The sequence below is a fragment of the Hippocampus bargibanti genome, linkage group LG20 (genome assembly GCF_051943395.1).
Source record: "Hippocampus bargibanti isolate YZ-2025 linkage group LG20, ASM5194339v1, whole genome shotgun sequence".
Lineage (NCBI taxonomy): Eukaryota > Metazoa > Chordata > Actinopteri > Syngnathiformes > Syngnathidae > Hippocampus > Hippocampus bargibanti.
The window spans coordinates 1,302,151-1,323,754 of record NC_142753.1 but is presented as its reverse complement, the minus strand read 5'-3'; the positions used below and the strand labels follow the sequence as shown (position 1 = coordinate 1,323,754).

Here is a 21,604-nt window from a genome sequence, read left to right as displayed (position 1 = left end):
TTCATTTCTAAGTGCCTTTCAAAACTCACAGTCACTTTACAGTCACAAGATCAGTTTTTTTCTGTGGGTGAGCAGCTGCAGCCACACGCGCCAGCGTTCACTCAATAATGAATAACTCAAATAGATAGAAAGCTAGCCAGCTAGATAATAGACAGTCAGTGAGATAGCTATCTCAGTAGATAGCTAATAGATAGATAGCCAGCTAGCTAGATAGATAGCAAATAGATATCTATTAAGTAGCCAGCTAGAAAGCTAGCATACACGTGATATAACGAGAACCATTCAACTACAGGTAACATCCGACTTACGACCTCCAGACCCTAGTTTAAAAATTTTAATTCGATGCATGGCACCGCAACGCGCGAGCAGGCCGGTAACGCGTACGACAATTTTAGCCAGCCAGCATCTCACTCTCGCACAGCAATCGGCCGTGTGATGGCACCCGCCCACAGTCTTCGGTTAAAGCCCCACGTGATTGGTCAAGATCCGTGGTGGAGGGAAGGGAAGGGAGAATTACAGACACACGCAGCAGTGAGGAGAAGGGGGGGGGGGGTAGACAGGTGGACATATTTTATAATAATCTTTCTCAAATAGCAAGCCAGCTAGCTAGTGAAAAGACAGCCAGTGGCTAGCGGATAGCCAATGGCGAGTGAATAGATAGCTAATACCTAGCGAATAGATAGCTGATACCTAGTGAATAGCTAATAGCTAGTCAATTGATAGCTTATAGATAGCTAATAGCTAGCAAATAGATAGCTAATAGCTATCAAATAGGTAGCTCCCTAACGAATGCTAATAGCTAGAAATACTTTGACTCGGTTTTGCTCTCTGCCTTGTTTAGGCTCATCTCTGGAAAAACAACCGCTGAGGTTTCGTACGTGTCAAACAAACGCAAAAAGCTGCGCAGAACGCCATTTGACTTTGGGGATTATTTTTCAAGGTGTGCGAAACTGGTGGCATATTTTTGGCTCATTGCATCTGGGGCCTCAGCACTTGCTGACGCCATCACAGCGCGACATCTGTGATCCGCCGCCGCTCCTGCGCAGTCGCCCGTTTGGAATTTTCCACCAGATTCCTCAAGAGACTCTCAAAAGTTGCGCGCGTGGCTTTGGACTAAATAAAAGTTTCGGCGAGCAACGCCGCCAGAACCGGTCCGGCGGTCCGAGCGAGACGCCCGCATCGCCTTTGCTCGCTCCCGCGGATGGACGCGAGAGGTTCGGCGGAGGGCTCGCCGGTGGCAGCCAGCAGCGTCCCGGCCTTCCTCGCCAAGCTGTGGACTTTGGTGGAGGACCCCGACACGGACCCGCTCATCTGCTGGAACCCGGTACGACTTTTGGACTCTGATCTGGTCCGGTATCGTCGCGTGCGGCGTCGCGCTGCTTTAGCTTCGAGCGTAGCAATGGCGGCCTAGCCGTTAGCGGCAAGAGGCAAGTGGCCAAGACTTTAGACCAGGGATCCCCAAACTTTTTCCTGTGAGGGCCACATAACTTTTTAACTTTTCCCTTCTCTGATGGGGGGCAGGTGTCAGTTTGTAACAGAAAAAGTATGACGATCGTAGGGGCGCTTAAAAAATGTATTGTTTTCCAGAAAGACACACATAACCAAATAACCCTTTCCAGGTTCTAAATAAAGTCAGGAAACAAATAACACTATTAATGAAATCAATAATAACTAAAAAACTCTCTCTGGGTTCTTCATATAAAAAAGAAGAAATAAATAACACTATTTATGAAACTAATAACTAAATAACTCTCTCTTTGTTCTTCATAGAAAAGATCCATGGAACATTAACTTTCTGTTGTGCCGTGCACAATCTTAACAGATAAAAGTTCAGCTCAGTTGTCAGAGCAGAATCTCTCTGACACACATGACACAGCAGCCTCTTCAAGTTCTTGTGTTCCTTCCTTAGAATCCTTTTGTAGGTTCCTGTAGGCTTGTAGACGCCGCTGTTTGCAGCTCTCTCTCATCAACTTCCCTGTGAAAACCACAAAGGAAGCCAGTTGACAAAGTGAACTGAGTGATACAGCACAATACATTTCAGTACCAGTATGGCTGTAAAGATGGATTTTATCCCAGTAGATTGTATTAGGATTATATTTGTTTGTGCTCAGGATGACTCATTCAAGTCAGAAAAGGGATCTTACCTATGTACAGTGCCTTGCAAAAGTATTCGGCCCCCTTGCAACCCCTTTCGCCACATCTCATGCTTCAAACATAAACATATGAAATGTATTTTTTTGTGTGTCAAGAATCAACAAGTGGGACGCAATCGTGAAGTGGAAGAACATTTCTTGGATAATTTAAACTTGTTTAACTAATTAAAAACTGAAAAGTGGAGCGTGCAATATTATTTCAGTGCAGCAAACTCACTCCAGACGTTCAGTGAGGATCTCCGAATGATCCAATGTTGTCCTCACTGACTGATGATGATAAATAGAATCCACCTGTGTGTAACCAAGTCTCCGTATAAATGCACCTGCTCTGTGATAGTTTCAGGGTTCTGTTTGAAGTGCAGAGAGCTTCGTGAAAACCAAGGAACACACCAGGCAGGTCCCACCAGGATTTGGATACAAAACGATTTCCCAAGCTTTTAAACATCTCAAGGAGCACTGTGCAAGCCATCATATTGAAATGGAAGGAGCATCAGACCACAGCAAATCTACCAAGACCCGGCTGTCCCTACAAACTTTCTTCTCAAACAAGGAGAAAACTGATCAAAGATGCACCCAAGAGGCCCATGATCACTCTGGATGAACTTCAGAGATCGACAGCTGAGGTGGGAGAGTCTGTCCATAGGACAACAATCAGTCGTACAATGCACAAAATCTGGCCTTTATGGAAGAGTGGCAAGAAGAAAGCCACTTCTCAAAGATGTCCATAAAAAGTCTCGTATAAAGTTTGCCACAAGCCTCCTGGGAGACACACCAAACATGTGGAAGAAGGTTTTCTAGTCAGATGATACCAAAGTGGAACTTTTTGGCCACAATACAAAATGATATGTTTGGTGGAGAATCAACACAGCTCATCACCCTGAACACGCTGTCAAACGTGGTGGCGGCGGCATCATGGTTTGGGCCTGCTTTTCTTCAGCAGGAACAGGGAAGATGGTTCAAATTGACGGGAAGAAGGATGGAGCCAAATACAGGAACATTCTGGAAGAAAACTTGCCGGTATCTGCACAAGACCTGAGACTGGGACGGAAATGTATCTTCTAGCAGGACAATGATCCAAAACATAAAGCCAAATCTACAATAGAATGGTTAAAAAAAATAAGCGTATCCAGGTGTTAGAATGGCCAAGTCAAAGTCCAGACCTGAAACCAATTGAGAATCTGTGGAAAAAGCTAAAGACTGCTGTTCACAAACACTCTCCATCCAACATCACTGAGCTCGAGCTGTTTTGCAAGGAAGAATGGGCAAGAATGTCAGTCCCTCGATGTGCAAAACTGAGAGAAACATACCCCAAGCCACTTGCAGCTGTAATTGGAGCAAAAGGTGGCGCTACAAAGTATTAACGCAAGGGAGCCGAATAATATTGCACGCCACACTTTTCAGGTTTTTTTAATTATCCAAGACATTTTGTTCCACTTCACGATTGTGTTGATTCTTGACCAAAAAAATTACAATTTCATATCTTTGTTTGAAGCCTGAAATGTGGTAAAAGGTTCAAGGGGGGCGAATACTTTTGCAAGGCACTGTATGTTCATCAGTGTGAACTGTGGGCCTGCATCTGGCTGGTGAGAAGTTGAATGTCAGGTTCCAGCCAGTCTCAAGCACTGATCCAAATGTTCTTCCGTCAATCATGATCTCATCGGAGATTTCAGCAGTTTCATGCGAGAAAAGCTTTTCTCGCTGATATACGTGCTGCCAAAAACTGTGGACTGTTTCATTGCGTGTTTTTTGATGTTTGGATATGTGTCGTTTGGGAGGGCGGCATCAAAGTCAATGAGACTGTTGGGCTTGAATGCGTCTTTCAGAACATCACATTTCTGTAACTCAGGTCCAACTTCTCCATGGTTTGGTACACTTGGTCCAAAATATCTTCTCCCGTTGTAGTCCCTTTGAGACTTTGGAGGGCTGGCAGCTCCTCGCATATCTCAAAGTTTGCGCAAACTCCACCAATAAAAATGAGCAGTTGCGCTGTGTCTTGCACGTCCGTGCTCTCATCCAGAGCAAATGAAAAAAGTCGCATTCTTTCGTCTTCTGCTGCAGCTGGCCAGATACATTCATCCCGATTTCTTCACCGCGTCTGGTGATTGTATGAAATGCATCTTTCTTCTCGGGACACAACTCCTCTGCAACAGCATCCATACATTTCTTAACAAACTCTCCGTCCGTGAAAGGCTTACCGTAAGCTGCTTGCTATCAGTTTAGCAACCCGAAAGCTAGCCCGAACGGATGCCTTGTTCAGCTGAGCTTGGCGTACAAATGTATTCGGTTGAGATAGTAGTCCACTTTTTAGTTTTGAGAGTTTGGCCGCTCGTATTTGGCCTTGCAAAACGGGTCCGGGACCAAACTGAGCGCCAAACGAAGCGCACCTGAATGTACCACCGGACTCCCCTCCACTTCCTCATACGTCACTTTCTTGTGTCGCGTCGCTTTGTGACCGACTCCTTTGGCGTTCTATTGTGAGCAGGCGTGTTTGTATTGTTCAATCACGATTATAAACAACATACCTTGATTACATTGATTACAATAGGAACAGATAATGTTTGAAAACCGACCTTTGACTTGTAAAAGGATTTTTTTATTTTTCTGGAGGCCAATTAGGAAAAAAATCTGATAGCATCTCTGGTATTGTTCAGGGGGCCGGGCCAAATGTGCTGACGGGCCGGATACGGCCCGCGGGCCGTAGTTTGGTGACCACTGCTTTAGACCATCAGACGACTCGACGATGCACCGCAAGACCAATTTCAGGGATGAGGATTTTCCGCCGATCGGCGGATTTATGACTTTTTCAGACCAAATGAGCAGATAAAACTACATATGTATTCTGGCTTTTTCGCTATTCATTTCCTGTTTCGACTTGTGTTGGACTGATGGGAATTCCGCCTCGGCTCACCCCAAAGATCGGCTCTTTTGGCTCCCAAATGGCTCCTCAGTTATTTTTGTGTTGCTTACATGAATTAACTACCAAAAATCATGTAAAATTATGTGAAAAACGAATTACTCATGTAAAAAATACACTATCAAATCTTTTTATTTATATGGCTTGATTTATATGTGCACAGAGAGCATCCGCTAACTTTCACTTTCCCTGTGGTTCCTCTGGTCTGATGATCATCTGCCACTAATTTGCTTTTCATATTAATAATGCTATCATACCAACTATTAAAAAATATAATTGAATAATAACAGCATAATGGGATAACATTTGTCCACCCTAATCCCCCCACCCACCTTCTCCTCACTGCTGCGTGTGTCTGTAATTCTCCCCTCCCTCCTCTACCACGGATATTGACCAATCACGTGCAGCTTTCACCGAAGACTGGGGGCGGGGAATAGAGGACAAAAAAAGTTTCTGGCTCCTTGTTAGGAGCCGAATCTCTTCACTTCAGAGGTGCGGCTCTAAGAACCGGCTCGTTCGCGAACGACACATCACTAATGTGTTGCCGGAAAGCGGCATTTTGATTGGATGATCTTGACTTAGGTGCCATTGATGTTGAAACAGGTAAACGCCCCTTTTTGAAGAAGAATTTGATAGATTCTAATTTGCAATGAAACAATCCCAGATAATACTAGTGGGCCTCAATGGGCAGTACATATGCACCTAAAAGCTAGCAACCACTCATTTGACGACAATGAGGTTAAAATCTTGGCGAAAGAACATAGATGGTTTGAAAGGGGAGTAAAAGAAGCGATTTTCATAAAACAACTAAATCCTTCATTAAACCGGTTTGGTGGGGTGAGGTTCAATTTGGATCGTTCATACAATAGCCTGCTTAGGCAACATAGGATTAGGAATACTGATGAGGTGATACCGGTCGAAGTGGGGCAATCAGGCCAGTCGTTAGTCAGAACAAGAGGAACAATCAGTGGAGTGGCAGGGAGTAGTAGAGAAGTTTCTTGGATAAGAAGCGAAACGTCCGACACCTTCAAAGAAGTACAGATGACGGCTGAAGAAACCTTTTCATCGATGGACCACTCCTGTACGACTGAGAGCTTACACAGACGAATCCCATCGTGAAGCAGTCGAATGTCAGTGGCACTGTGACAAGCCCCATGGTAACGTTAGCATCAATATACTTCTGTGAGAGGCAGCAGAAAGCGAGCGTGCAAGCGTTATATCGATATCAGATATATCGATAGTCCCGGTTATATCGATATTTTTTCAGACTCCCTTGAATATCGATATAACGAGACTTTACTGTAGTTACAGCTGCTCATCAGATCTGAGTAACCACAGGGAAAGTCAAAGTTAGCATCCACTAACTGTGCACATATAAGTAATAATAATAATAATAATCCATTTCATTTGTAAGCGCCTTTCAAAACTATCAATGTCACTTTACAGTCACTGGATCAGTTTTTCTGTGGGTGAGCAGCGGCAGCCACACGCACCAGCTTCACTCAACCTGGAACAACTCAAATAGATAGAAAGCTAGCCAGCTGGCTAATAGATAACTAATAGCCAGCTATTTATCTAGCTGTCTATCTGGCTATCTAGCTATCTATCTAACTGGCTACCTACCTAGCTATTTGCTATCTATTTAGCTATTTCGCTATCTATTAGCTATCTAGCTAGCTCCCTATCTATCTATTAGCTATCTCGCTAGCTATCTTGTTAGCTATCTATTAGTTGTATAGCTAGCTAGCTAGGATACTCCACGAACGCTAATGGATAGCTAATAGCTAGATAGATAGATAGATAGCCATATACCTAATAATAATACATTTCATTTCTAGGCGCCTTTCAAAACTCTCAAGGTTGCTTTACAGTTAAAGGATCGTTTTTTCTGCGGGTGAGCAGCGGCAGCCACATGCGCCATCGTTCACTCAACCCGGAAGTAACTGTAATAGTTGGAAAGCTAGATAGTTAACAGATAGCTACTAGATAGACAGCTAGCTAACTAGCTAGGCAGCTACATAGCTAGCTAGCCATACAGCTAATAGTTAGCAAATGGATAGCAAATAGTTAGCCAGCCAGGTAGCTAGCTAATAGATAGCAAGTAGATGGCAATTAGATAGCAAATAGATAGCCACCTAGGTAGCTAGCTAATAGATGGATGGATTATTGTCTGTTTTGTCCCGTGCCAGAGCGGAACCAGTTTCCATGTGTACGACCAGGGGCGTTTCTCCAAAGAAGTCCTCCCTAAGTACTTCAAGCACAACAACATGGCCAGCTTCATTCGTCAGCTCAACATGTGTGAGTACTCAACCCGGAAGTAAATCGATAGAAAGCTGGCTAGCTAACCAATTGATGGCCAACAGATACCTAACTAGATAGCCAGCCAGCTATATAGTGACTAGATAGCTAGCCAGTCAGCCAGATAGCTTATAAAGAGCAAATAGCTCGCAAATGATGATGATAATAATAATGATAGTAATAATAATAATAGTAAATAGATAGGTAGGTAGATAGCCAGCCAGCCAGATGGCTAACAGATGGCAAATAGCTAGCAAATGATGATAATAATAATAGTGACTAGATAGCTAGGTTGAAATTGAAGGTGTGATGTTCAATGTTGTTTGTGGGTATGCCCCACAAGTAGGATGTGAGCTGGCGGAGAAGGAGAAATTTTGGTTGGACTTTGATGAAGTCATACAGAACATCCCGAGAAGTGAGAGAGTTGTAATTGGTGGAGACTTCAATGGACATGTTGGTGCAGGAAATAAAGATGATGAGGAGGTGATGGGCAGGTTTGGACTCCAGATGAGGAACGCTGAAGGACAGATGGTGGTTGACTTTGCGAAGAGAATGGAAATGGCTATTGTGAATACTTTCTTTCAGAAGATACAGGAACATAGGGTGACCTATAAGAGTGGAGGCAGAAGTACACAGGTAGACTACATTTTGTGTCAACGGCACCATCTAAAGGAAATCAGTGACTACATCGTAGTGGTTGGTGAGAGTGTAGCCAGACAGCATAGGTTGGTGGTGTGTAGGATGACGCTGGCAGTTAGGAAGATGAAGAAATTAAAGGCTGTAGTGAGGACAAGATGGTGGAAGTTGAAAAAGGAAGAGTGTTGCATGATATTTAGGAAGGAGGTAAGACAAGCACTGGGTGGGCAAGAGGTCCTTCCAGATGACTGGCAAACTACAGCGAACATAATCAGAGACACAGGTCGGAAAGTACTTGGTGTATCGAGTGGAAGAAAGGTAGATAAGGAGACTTGGTGGTGGGATGGGGAGGTGCAGGAGTGTATACAGAGAAAGAGGCTAGCAAAGAAGAAGTGGGACACTGAGAGGACGGACGAGAGTAGACAGCAGTACAAGGAGATGCAGCGCACAGTAAAAGTAAAGGTGGCAAAGGCCAAACAAGAGGCCGATGATGACTTGTATGCTCGGCTGGACAGCAAGGAAGGTGAGACTGATCTTTACAGGCTGACGAGACAGAGAAACAAAGATGGTAAGGACGGCAAGACACGTATCATGACTGTAAAACAGTTGTGAGGTCTGCTGTCGGTGTGACGGAGGAATTCAAGGTGGAGATGGGACTCAACTAGGGGTCAGCTCTGAGCCCCTTCTTATTTGCTATGGTGATGGACAGGCTGACAGACGATGTTAGACAAGAATCTCCTTGGACCATGATGTTTGCAGATGACATTGTGATCTGTAGCGAGAGCAGGGAAGAGGTGGAGGACAAACTAGAGATGTGGAGGTATGCCCTGGAAAGCAGAGGAATGAAGATCAGTCGCAGCAAGACGGAATATATGTGTGTGAATGAGAGGGATCCAAGTGCAAGAGTGATGCTACAGGGAGAAGAGATAAAGAAGGTGGAGGATCTTAAGTACTTGGGGTCAACTGTCCAGAGCAATGGAGAGTGTGGAAAAGAGGTTAAGAATCGTGTCCAAGCAGGCTGGAGCGGCTGGAGAAAAATGTCAGGTGTGATAGAAGGGTTTCAGCTAGGATGAAAGGAAAAGTGTATAAAACCGTGGTGAGACCAGCCATGATGTTTGGACTGGAGACGGTGCCAATGAAGAAAAGACAGGAAGCAGAGCTGGAGGTAGCAGAGCTGAAGATGTTGAGGTTTTCTTTGGGAGTGACCAGGTTGGATAGGATCAGGAATGAGTCCATTAGAGGGACAACTCATATTAGAGGCTTTGCAGAGAAAGTCAGACTGAGATGGTTTGGACATGTCCAGAGGAGAGACAGTGACTATATCGGGAGAAGGATGCTGAGCCTTGAACTGCCAGGCAGGAGATCGAGAGGAAGACCGAAGAGGAGGTTTATGGATGTGGTCAAAGAGGGCATGAAGGGAGCTGGTGTGAGAGAAGAGGATGCACAAAACCGGGATTGATGGAGGACATTGATTCGCTGTGACGAACCCTACAGGGAAAAGCAGAAAGGAAAAGAATACGATCGCTAGCTAAATAGCTAGCCAGCCAGCCAGATAGCTAATAGATAGCAAATAGCTAGCAAATGATGATAATAATAATAATAGTGACTAGATAGCTAACTAGATATCTAGCCAGCCACACAGATAGCTAATACATAGCAAATAGCTTGCAAATGATGATAATAATAATAGTGAATAGATAGCCAGCCAGCCAGATAGCTAATGGATATCAAATAGCTCGCAAATGATAATATTAGTGAATAGATAGCTAGCCAGCCAGCCAGATAGCTAATAGCTAGCAAATGATGATAATAATAATAATAATAGTAGTGAATAGATAGCTATCTGGATAGCTAGCCAGTCAGACAGCTCGCTAATAGATAGCAAATAGCTAGCAAATGAAAATCACCGATCGAGCGTCTTTCTTGTGGGCTCCCAGACGGATTCCGCAAGGTGGTCCACATGGAGCAAGGCGGCCTGCTGAAGCCCGAGATAGACGACACGGAGTTCCAACACGCCTTCTTCATCAGAAACCAGGAGCACTTGCTGGAGAACATCAAACGCAAAGTGGGCAACGTAGGAAGGCTCGCTGGACGCCAGGAGGAGGCCAAGATCTCGTCTCAGGAGGTCAGCAAGATTCTGGATGACGTTCAGGCCATGAAGGGAAAGCAGGAGAGCATCGACTCCAAAATCATCGCCATGAAACAGTAATCATAATAATACATTTATGAACACCCAAAGGGGCTTGTGGGGAGGGATCGAAGCGGACCCGAGACGACCCAAAGCTGCTCTGTGTTTCAGTGAGAACGAGGCTTTGTGGAGGGAGGTGGTGTGTCTGAGACAGAAGCACGCTCAGCAGCAGAAAATGGTCAACAAGGTCAAGTCGCCGTCGTCATCGCCTACGCCGCCTGCCGCGCTACTTTAATAATAATAATAATAATAATAATAATAATAATCCATTTCATTTCTAAGCGCCTTTCAAAACTAATAGATAGCTAACACAGTAGATAGCTAATTAGATAGCCAGCCGGCCAGACTGCTAATAGTTAGCTTGCTAATAGCTAGTTAACAGATAACCAGCTAGATATCTAATAGATAGCCAGCCAGGTAGCCAGCTAGCTAATAGACAGCAAATAGATAGCTCGCTAGATAGCCAGCCAGGTAGCCAGCTAGATAGCCAGATAGCTAATAGACAGCAAATAGATAGCCAGCTAGATAGCCAGTCAGCTAGATATCTAATAGATAGCCAGCCAGGTAGCCAGGTAGCTAATAGACAGCAAATAGATAGCTCGCTAGATAGCCAGCTAGATAGCCAGATAGCTAATAGACAGCAAATAGATAGCCAGCTAGATATCTAATAGATAGCCAGCCAGGTAGCCAGCTAGATAGCCAGATAGCTAATAGACAGCAAATAGATAGCTAGCTAGGTCGCCAGACAGGTAGCCAGATAGCTAATTATCAGCAAATAGATAGCCAGCCAGGTAGCCAGCTAGATAGCCAGATAGCTAATAGACAGCAAATAGATAGCTAGCTAGGTCGCCAGACAGGTAGCCAGATAGCTAATTATCAGCAAATAGATAGCCAGCCAGATAGCTAATAGACAGCAAATAGGTAGGTAGCCTGATAGACAGCCAGATAGCTAATAGACAGCAAATACATAGCCAGCCAGGTAGCCAGCCAGGTAGCCAGCCAGGTAGCCAGCTAGGTAGCCTGCTAGATAGCCAGATAGCTAATATACAGCAAATAGATAGCCAGCCAGCTCGATATCTAATAGATAGTCAGATAGCTAATAGACAGCAAATAGATAGCCAGCCAGCTCGATATCTAATAGATAGTCAGATAGCTAATAGACAGCAAATACATAGCCAGCTAGGTAGCCAGCCAGCTAGATATGTAATAGATAGCCAGCTAGCTAATAGACAGCAGGTTTCTGACACTTCATTTAATGTTGATCTTTTCCTAAAACTCAATAGTCTGTGAGTCCTGCAATTGGAGTGAAAATGACAAAAACCCTGGCACCGGAGTGGACACATTTTTGCAGTCAATGATTCAACCATTAGGGGCAACGGAGGTGGGGATGCGGGGGCAGGGGGTCCAAAAGAAAGGCCAGCCATAGAGGAAGGTCCTCATTTTCCCGTTTGCCCGTCGACAGTTGATCCACTTCCTGGTGTCGCTGGTCCAGCCCAACAGGATCATGGGGGTCAAGAGGAAACTGCAAGTTGACCTCCGTCCGGCGTGGATTGAATTTTTTTCATGGTGTCCGTCTGACTTTTTGTCTTTCTGTGCGGTCGCGTGCGCAGCCCGCTGATGCTTAACGACTCGGGCGCTGCCCACCCCGTACCCAAATACGCTCGCTCCTTTTCCTTGGAGCCTGTGCAGGCGGCGCCCGCCATCTTCTCGGCGGAATCCTCGGTGGGCTCGGGGCCGATCATCTCTGACGTCACTGAGCTGGCCACGCCCCCTCACCGGAAGTGCGCCCAAGCGGGGTGAGTGCCTGCAATGCAGTCAAATAATACCATTATATAAACATAAGCTCTGTATTTGCTATCTATCTAGCTGGCTAGCTAGCTCTCTATTTGCTATATAGCTGGATATCTATTGAGCTACCTATCCAGCTATTAGCTATCTATTAGCTAGCGAGCTAACTTTGTATTTGCTATCTAGCTGGCTGGCTAGCTAGCTAGCTCTCTATTTGCTATATAGCTGGCTATCTATCGAGCTAGCTAGCCATCTATTCGGTATCAATTAGCTAGCGAGCTAGCTCTCTATTTGCTATCTAGCTAGCTAGCTTGCTCTCTGTTTGCTATATAACTGGATATCTATCGAGCTAGCTAGCCACCTGTTAGCTAGCGAGCTGGCTTTCCATTTGCTATCTAGCTGGCTAGCTAGTTAGCCAGCTCTCTATTGGCTATATAGCTGGCTATCTATTGAGCTAGCTAGCCAGCTATTATCTGTCTATTAGCGAGCGAGCTAGCTTTCTATTTGCTATCTAGTTGGCTAGCTAGCTCTCTATTTGCTATATACCTGGCTATCTATCAAGCTAGCTAGCCAGCTATTAGCTATATATTAGCTAGCGAGCTAGCTTTCAGTCTGTTTGAGTTACTTTTGGGTTGAGTGAACGCTGGCGCGTGTGGCTCCCGCTGCTCACTTACAGTAAAACCGATCCAGTGACTTTCGAAAGGTTTCTTCATCCGTCATCTGTACTTCTTTGAAGGTGTCGGACGTTTCGCTTCTTATCCAAGAGGCTTTGTCAGCAAACTAAAGTCTTACTGGTAGTTTAGGCCCTCTATATATCCCTACTGTCCAGACATGGCGGTGCCGGACTCTGCCATGATAGGTCCCTGCTCTCAGGTTGGGGAGAGCAGAGGACTACTCCCTGCAGCTCCACTGATTGTTCATATTGTTCTGACTAACGACTGGCCTGATTGCCCCACTTCGACCGGTATCACCTCATCAGTATTCCTAATCCTATGTTGCCGAAGCAGGCTATTGTATGAACGATCCAAATTGAACCTAACCCCACCAAACTATCTTAGCTCCGTTGGTTGGTAAAACAGAATATCACGTAGAGAACACCACAGGGTTTGTAGAGAGGATCAAAGACCTCATATCGGAACCTGAGGAAACTTTGGCGTCTTACGATGTGACTTCTCTCTTTACATCTGTCCCAACCCCAGCAGCAGTCTCAGTGGTGAGGACGAGACTGCTGGCGGACGTTTCTCTGCATGAAAGAACCAAACTTAAACCGGACCACATGTGCCAATTATTGGAAATCTGCCTTAATACAACGTATTTTCAATTTTGGGAGAAATTTTACAAACAAATTCATAGTTGTGCCATAGGCTCACCAGTTTCACCTAATGGGTTTATTTTGATCGTTCGCCCTTGGTTCATTGCTTCTACGGGTGTTGATGGAAGACGATGGTTAAATAATCAGGAAGCCAGGTGTAGAACAGAAAGTTGGTTTAATCATGAAGAGAGCGGAGACATCGCAGTGTCGGCTAAGGAGGAAGCATGGCGAGAGAGGGAGAGACTGCGGGAGTATTTATGCGGCGCACAGTGTGTGACGCGATAGGATGTGACGTAATGTAAATGCGACATCATGTAAAGGAAGGCAGGAGATGACGTATCAGGAAGTCCAAAATGTAAACAAAGATGAGGAAGCGATGTTTAGACATGTTTGTCTCGCAAATTACCCCAACACACCCATAGTGGCTAATCTGTACATGGAAGAGATGGAGAAACAGGCCCTCACTTCCTTCCCGGGGACAAAACCTAGACACTGGTTTAGATATGTGGACGATACTTTTGTCATAATTAAAAAACACGAAATTCAATCCTTCACAGATCACCTCAACTCGGTAGACATCAACATTAAATTTACTCGTGAGGACATTAAAGAGAACCAACTAGCCTTCTTGGATTGTAAAGTAATTATAAAAGAGGACAGAGCTCTAAAAACAGAAGTCTTTAGGAAGGCTACGCACACTGACCAATACTTACTTTTTGACTCTAACCACCCTTTACAACATAAACTAGGAGTTATCAGAACCCTCCAGCATAGGGCTAAACTAATACCAACAAGCGTTGAATGTAGAGAAAAGGAGTCAAAACATGTCAGGAGAGCACTCACTAACTGTGGGTACCCTCAGTGGTCATTTAACAAATGTCAGAAAGAAAGAATAGGGAATGAAACCAATAATTCTCAAGATACAAAAAAGAGAGGAGTAGCAGTACCTTACATTGCAGGAGTTTCTGAAAAATTACAAAGAGTCCTTTGGCAACACAAAATTCATACTTAATACCAATTAATACCAATTCAAACCAATAAACACTTTAAGGCAAAAATTATTGCCTCCACACCCCCTTTCTCTGCACACGTCGGTCGCCTCCAAGGATTTTTTACTGATATTTTTGCTGTTATGGGACCGAAAAAGACCCCACCACAGGCTCGTGTTCAGCCGAAGGAGACACAAAATGAAATTACAGTCGAGGAGAAGGAGATCATTGAAAAACACGAACGAGGTGTGCGTTTGTCTGATTTAGCGGACCAGTACGGATATGCTCAGTCCACCATTGCTACCGTCCTTCGCAACAGAGAAGCCATCAAAGGTGCGTGTGTTACCGCTATCCGGCGACAGCGTGAATAAAGCAATTATATGCGAGAAAGCATGGCAAATTCACTCTGATATCCTTGAAAGCAGCATGGAAGAATTTGTGGCCCGCATGCATCCTTGAGAGGGACTTTCAAGGATTTGATCCTCATTATTCTTTTGTTTTGGACGACATTGTTTCCATTGGACAAAACATGGGACTCGAAGTGGATTCAGATGACATTGAGGAGGTTGTTGCTGACCATAATGAGGTCCTCAACACAGAGGATTTGATTTGCCTTCAAGAGGACAAGCAGGAGTGCTCATAAAGGCAATGTTGGCAAAGTGGAATGATGTGCAGGCTTTTACCGAACAGTTCCATCCTGAAAAGACTGTGGCTATGACAATCATCAATGAATGATAATGTGATGCCTCACTTTCGTAAGACCTTACAAGTCACAAAGCAACAGGTGTCAATTAAGAGCCATCAACCACTTCATTTCTCCACTGTGAGACTAATAAAGGCAAATCCAATCCAATCCAATCCAACCACCATTACAAATGTAAATAAAGTGACTATTTTACAGTGCAGTGTATTTCTTTCATTACAATACAGTAGAACATTTATTATGCATAGAATAAGGTCTATTGTGTGTAGTTTTAAGGCTTATTTAGTTGAAAAGTATATTTTATGGAGACCTGGGAATGGATTATTCTCATTTTAATGGTTTCCTATGGGAAATTAATTTTTGGGATACACACTTTTTGCCTTACTCACTCTGGGAACTAATTAAGTTCGTAAGCCAAGGCCCTACTGTAATAATAATAATAATAATAATAATAATAATAATAGTAATAGTAGCAACAGTAATAGCAAGAGTAATAGTAATAATAATAAAATCATTTGTAAGTGCCTTTCAAAACTCAAGGTCACTTTACAGTCACAGGATAATTTTTTTCTGTGGGTGAGCAGCGGCAGCCACACGCGCCGGCGTTCACTCAACCCGGAAGTAACTCAAATAGAAAGCAAACTAGCTAGCGAGTGAAAAGATGGCTAATACCTAGCGAATAGATAGCTATTAGCTAGCGAACAGATAGCTATTAGCTAATGAATAGATAACTAATAGCTAGCGAATAGACAGCTAATAGCTTGCGAATAGACAGCTAATAGCTTGCAGATAGACAGCTAATAGCTTGCAGATAGACAGCTAATTGCCAGCGAATAGATAGCTAATCGCTAGCGAATAGACCAGGGGTTGGGAACCTTTTTTGACTAAGAGCCTTTGACTAAGAACCTTTTTGACTAAGCCATAAAAGTAAAATACTATTTAGAAAAGTTTTTCAGTGAGAGCCACACGCACGCGCACACTCACATACAAACGCTCGCGTGCGCACACACACACACACACACACACACGCGCGCGCGGCCACTTTTCAACAAAATATCAGAATGTATTATTTAAAATAACTGTGCTAGTACTCACCGTTAACATGAATGGTTTTCCGTTCCTCGTGATTGGTAAAAATGCAGGCAAACGATCGGAATGAAATTCAATTTGCCGGTCCAGAGGCGAAGTTACTGCTAGCTAGCCTGCACACGGCTCATAAACTTCCACACTTGCTATCTGCAATCTACTTCTTGCAGAAGTATGTTGATGCTAACGTTAACATGGGGCTTGTTAAAATGTCACTGACATTCGACTGTTTCATCGATGGAATTGTTTCATTGCAAATTAGAATCAGAACATTTTCTCTCCTCAAAGGCGAATGCTCCGGTGCATTCAAGCTGAAGTGTACTCGGCAGGCTCATTTAAAGGGGCGTTTACCTGTTTCAACATGACGGCCACTATCATCCAATCAAAATGGCGCTTTCGGCCAACCTAGGTCAGTGACATCCAATCAAAATTACGCTTTCCGCCAACTGCAGCCCCAACGGGAAATGAACGGTGAAAAAAACGACAATATGTATTTAGTTTTATCGGCGAGCCATATGCGAATAGACAGATAATAGATAGCTAATTGCTAGCAAACAGATAACTGATAGCTAGCGAATAGATAGCTAATAGTATTGTTGCATGTATTATTATTATTATTATTATTATTATTATTATTATTATTTTCCGTGTTGGTGTTGGTCCCGGCTTGGCTGAAAATCACCTTTGTTCAAGTGAGCTGCGGCCATTGCGCCTCGCCCCACGTCGTCGCCGTTTAACATCCGGTCCGCTGTCTTCCACAGGAAAAGGAGTGACGCTTCGGACGACGAGCCGGCCGCTTCGGACGCGGGCGTTGCGCTCATATCTCCAGACACGCCCCTTTCGCCAACCGCTTTCATCAACTCCATCCTGCAGGACGGCGACGCGCCCGCTACCGGCGCGCTAACAGGCAAGTCGAGTTTGGTCGGGCGCGGCCGGCGCTCACCTCACGTCGGGTTCGCCTTGTGGTTGAGCTTCTCTTGCCCGCTAATCACCCTCTCCTCCACCTTTTCAACGCTGCCCTTTCAGCTTCCAGGACCTGCCCGGCCGCCGCTCAGACATGTCAGACGGTCGTGTGCCTCGATAAGTATGCTTGCGTGCCGCCGACTGTGTGGATGGTGCGTCACTGTATTTCACGTGGCCGGCGTACGGCGCCCCCTGCCTTTCAGGTCTGAATTGTCGGACCACATCGAGACAATCGACAACAGTCTTGAAAACTTGCAGAACGTTCTCAGCAGCCAAAGCTTCACCTTTGACGCCTCGCCGCTCATGGAGGTGAGCAGTGCGTGTGCGTGTGTGTGCCCGAGTAACGCCGTCGTTAACGTGGCAAACCGCTTTTGTGTGTTCAGTTTTTCAACCCGCCCGGCGACTTTGACATCAATACTTTGGACACTGTAAGTGCGAGCCGCCGCCGTCGCCGCTGCGTCTTCGTCCCTCTCAGAAACGTGTCTTTTGTTGGCAGCTTCTGTCTGACAACTTGCCCAAAGGAACCGAGGAAAGCGACCAAGCCGGTAAGAGGGCACATGCACACGCCACCGATGAGCCGTGAACTATAGTCTATAGGGGTGGGCCAACTTTTTGACTCACGGGCCACAATGGGTTCTAAAATTTGACAACGGGGCCGGGCCAGAAGCATTTGGAGGGAGTGTTTCGGCCGGATATACTACAGCATTAAAGGACAACCAACACCATTTTTTTGTTTCCTAACTGACATCAGAAAAACGTTTTATAGCATCTAAAATGCCCCAAAAACTGATATTTTTAGTCAAATGCAAAACACCAATCAAAATGAGTTAAAGTGTCCCAAAACTACTTCAAAGATGCCGAGTTTCAGAAGGTCCCGCCCCCTTGTTTGTGACGTCACGCCAGGACGTCTTGCCTTGCTCTAGAACACTGGTTCTTAACCTGGGTTCGATTGAACTCTTGGGGTTCAGTGAGACGATCTCAGGGATTCGGCAGAGCCTCCACTGACATTTCGTCAGGCCCCAGAGGTCGTTTTGTCCATTGTTATGTCCGTTTAGCAATCAGTAGAGCTCCGGGCAAAACTGAGAAATACCACAAGAAATCGTGGGGGCAGTATAGAGTCAGAAGCGTACCAAATCGGAAAATCCGAAAAATCAATACAGCGAGAGAAGAAGAGAGGCCAAGTAAACTGCTGCTGCTTCCCCATTCACAACGAATGAACAGTCTAGCCAGTAGCTTGCAGGAATCAACGTGTGACTGTTGTCGTAGTACATCGTTTTTATATTTAATCCATACTATGTCGGGCAAAAGAAGAAAGTGGTCGGATGAATATGTACAACATGGATTTTCATGTAACATGGAACGTTGGGAGTGAGCTTCCTAGCTGCATGATTTGCACTCTCACGTCATTTGCAAATGACATGAGTGCCACTTGCCAAGGTGAAGCCATCTGAACTGTTCTCTCAAAGGCAACAGTAGAAGTCACACTGATTTGCAGATACAGTAAAGTCTCGTTATATCGATATCGGATATATCGATAGTCCCGGTTATATCGATACTATTTCTATGCACGCACGGAGAAAATTACATGCAAACAGGGTCGGATATATCGATAGTCCCGGTTATATCGATATTTTTTCGGACTCCCTTGAATATCGATATAACGAGACTTTACTGTATGTATTTTGTTGTGAGTTTATGCATTGTGTTGGTTTTGTTCTTTAAACAAGGTGATGTTCATGCACGGCTCATTTTGTGTAGCAATTAAAAACATCTATGCCTTGAATTTGAAAAAAAAAATCACATTTTATTTTTCACTCAAGAGGGGTTCGGCGAATGCACATATGAAACTGGTGGGGTTTGGTACCTCCAACAAGGTTAATAACCACTGCTCTAGTATCAAAACAATTGCTTCAGTTTCGGAGAAGATGCTTTCTTGTGACTCATCCAGTTATGAATATGATTCAAATAGTTCTGAAGAGGAAAGCATCAATGTTTGCAATCGATTAAAGAAGTCCTTCCGGATCAATTCGAGCCGTCAGGACTCCAAGGTAGCGTCCCAGAAAATGCACAAGATGGTGCCCAAGCTCCGTTGGAAATGGGCTGATTTGTCTGCTGGGAATTTGAGTCAACTAGTATCAAATAGTAGTCTTGGTGCAACACACAACGATTCACCATGGCATTATTTATGTGTATTCCTTCTAAATTCGCCATCAACACAAAGTTTTCAGACCAAACAAAGTACCCAAAATACATCGTGTGTCGCTTTCTCAGTCAGGGGCGTTCCAGACGTCACAGGCATTGTCAACACCTCGAAAAGAAGACTTCCTGAATATTTAGCGGGTGTCTTAAAACGTAAAATATAGCTATATGCTGTGGAATCTTTGTAAAATACGCTCAGTAGAAGTCATTTGAAGTGATTTTACAAATTATGGACACAACTTGTCCGGGGGCATCACTTTTTTGTTTTCTAACTGACACCAGAAAAACGTTTTATAACATCTAAAATACCCAAAACACGCAGTATGATATTTTTATTCAAATGCAAAACGCCAATAAAAATGACTTAGTGTCCAAAATCTGCAAAAAAAATTGAGCTGCGAATTGGGCATTTTCAGAAAGTCCCCTCCCCAGTTTGTGACGTCTTGAATCAAAACAATGGCTTTCTTGTTACACATCCAGTTATGAATATGATTCAAATAGTTCTGAAGTAGAAAGCATTCATGTTTGCAATCAATTAAAGAATGTATTCAGTGTCATTTTGAGGCATCAAGGGTGGGAAATGTCGCACCCAAGGGAGGCAGAAAATGGCGACAAAGCCATGTAGGCAATTAGTCAGCCCGTTTCCACAGGCTGATAAATTCCTTCCATGGAGCCTGGTAGCCCTCTTCTGGTGGCTTTTTGGTGCAACACAAGGTTTTCAGACCAAACATGTACATCAAAATACATTGCTGTGATGGAAGGACTGCGACAATGTGTCTTTTTTGCGGTCAGGGGCGTTCCTTCAGTGACGTCACATACGGACTCGTCACCAACTCAAAAACAAGACTTCCTGAATATTCAGCGCAAGTCTTAAAACATAAAATATAGCTATATGCGGTGGAATCTCCACTGTGAGACTAATAAAGGCAAATCCAATCCAATCTTTGTAAAATATGCTCAGTAGAAGTCATTTGAAGCCATTTTACAAATTATGGACACAACTTGTCCGGAGACATCGGTTGTCCTTTAAGAGCCGCATGCGACTCGGGAGCCGCGGGTTGCCCATGCATGCCCTAGCGCCTGCAAAAATACAACTCCGACACACATTCCACATCTGCTCCATCATCTGTCTATTGGAAACAAAGCACTATTGATACTGGTTAACTCAATGTTTATCCTACACGATGTTTAACATGGCTAACTAAATGTATTTATTTCCTTAGCTAGCTAGATATCTAATAGATAGCCAGCCAGCTAGATAGCCAGATAGCTAATAGACAGCAAATAGATAGCTAGCCATGTAGCCAGATAGGTATCCAGCTCAATAGCCAAACAGCTAATAGACAGGAACTAGCCGAATAGCTAATAGACAGCAAATAGATAGCCAGGTAACCAGCCAGGTAGTCAGCTAGATAGCCAGATAGCAAATAGATAGCTCACCAGGTAGCCAGCTATGTAACTGAATAAAGATAATAATAAAGATGCCCTTATAAATGATTACAATTCCTGTATAAAAGTGGCAGTTGGCCGTACATTTTTTGAAATGCTAAAAAAATGCAAACAGATTAGCGTGCATGTGCAGGTTATGCTTTTATCAGTTCATTGCTAAAAAAAAAATGCGGCTCCAAACTCAGTAATCAAGGCAACGCTGACCTTTTGCTGCCGGTTTGTCTGTGATTGGTGCAGGAAAGCAGCTGGTGCAGTACACGCCCGTGCAGATCTTTGACGCGGGCGAGGGCGTGGGAGGCCTCGACCTGCCGTCCCTGCTCGAATTGGAGACGGAGCCTTTTCTCACCTCTGATCCAAGCGCCAGCTTCAACTCTGACCTCTAACCTGATGAGGAAGAGACGCCTCCGTTCCCGTGACGACCAACAGGTCAAAGGTCACCATTTTCCTATGCAGACGATGCTTCAGCCATCTTTTTTTGCTTTTATTACATCAGAGGAAGAGAATATTTTTGGAAAGGAAACATTGATGCCGTATTTATTCCGCCGTGTGGAAATCTCCATTAAACATGTTTGTGCGTATTCGTCCTGCCACGTGTGCCCAACATGCATGCGTATGCCCACTCGTTCGTGACCCAAATTCACTTCTGCCGCAACGGAGCACTTGACTCGCCCGCAAAAATGGAGCCGGGCTGGAATTTCGGGGAAATGTGGTCATTTTCCCAAATGGCCGATTCGAGTCAGGGTTGAGTCGGATTCGCTTCGGATTCGAGTCGGATTCGAGTCGGATTCGAGTCAGATGCGAGTCGGATTCGAGTCGGATTCGAGTCGGATTCGAGTCGGATGCGAGTCAGATGCGAGTCAGATGCGAGTCAGATGCGAGTCAGATGCGAGCCAGACGCGAGCCAGACGCGAGCCAGACGCGAGCCA

At 44.6% G+C, this 21,604-nt stretch overlaps 1 protein-coding gene across 2 annotated transcripts; it reads left to right on the top strand.

The window, feature by feature from the left end:
* The first annotated feature begins 799 nt into the window (after positions 1-799).
* On the top strand, positions 800-21,256 carry hsf1 (heat shock transcription factor 1). Of its 2 annotated transcripts, XM_089023575.1 has the most exons (12): positions 802-1,324; positions 7,257-7,365; positions 9,939-10,206; positions 10,301-10,376; positions 11,652-11,713; positions 11,800-11,985; positions 16,829-16,974; positions 17,094-17,151; positions 17,234-17,339; positions 17,414-17,458; positions 17,527-17,575; positions 20,916-21,256. In XM_089023575.1, exons 1-12 carry the CDS (start codon positions 1,202-1,204, stop codon positions 21,059-21,061), a joined length of 1,374 nt encoding a protein of 457 aa, XP_088879701.1. In that variant the 5' UTR covers positions 802-1,201; the 3' UTR covers positions 21,062-21,256. The 2 variants fall into 2 exon arrangements, with proteins under 2 accessions (XP_088879700.1, XP_088879701.1); XM_089023574.1 differs by lacking the exon at positions 7,257-7,365 and having other exon boundaries at positions 800-1,324.
* The last annotated feature ends 348 nt before the right edge of the window (positions 21,257-21,604 follow it).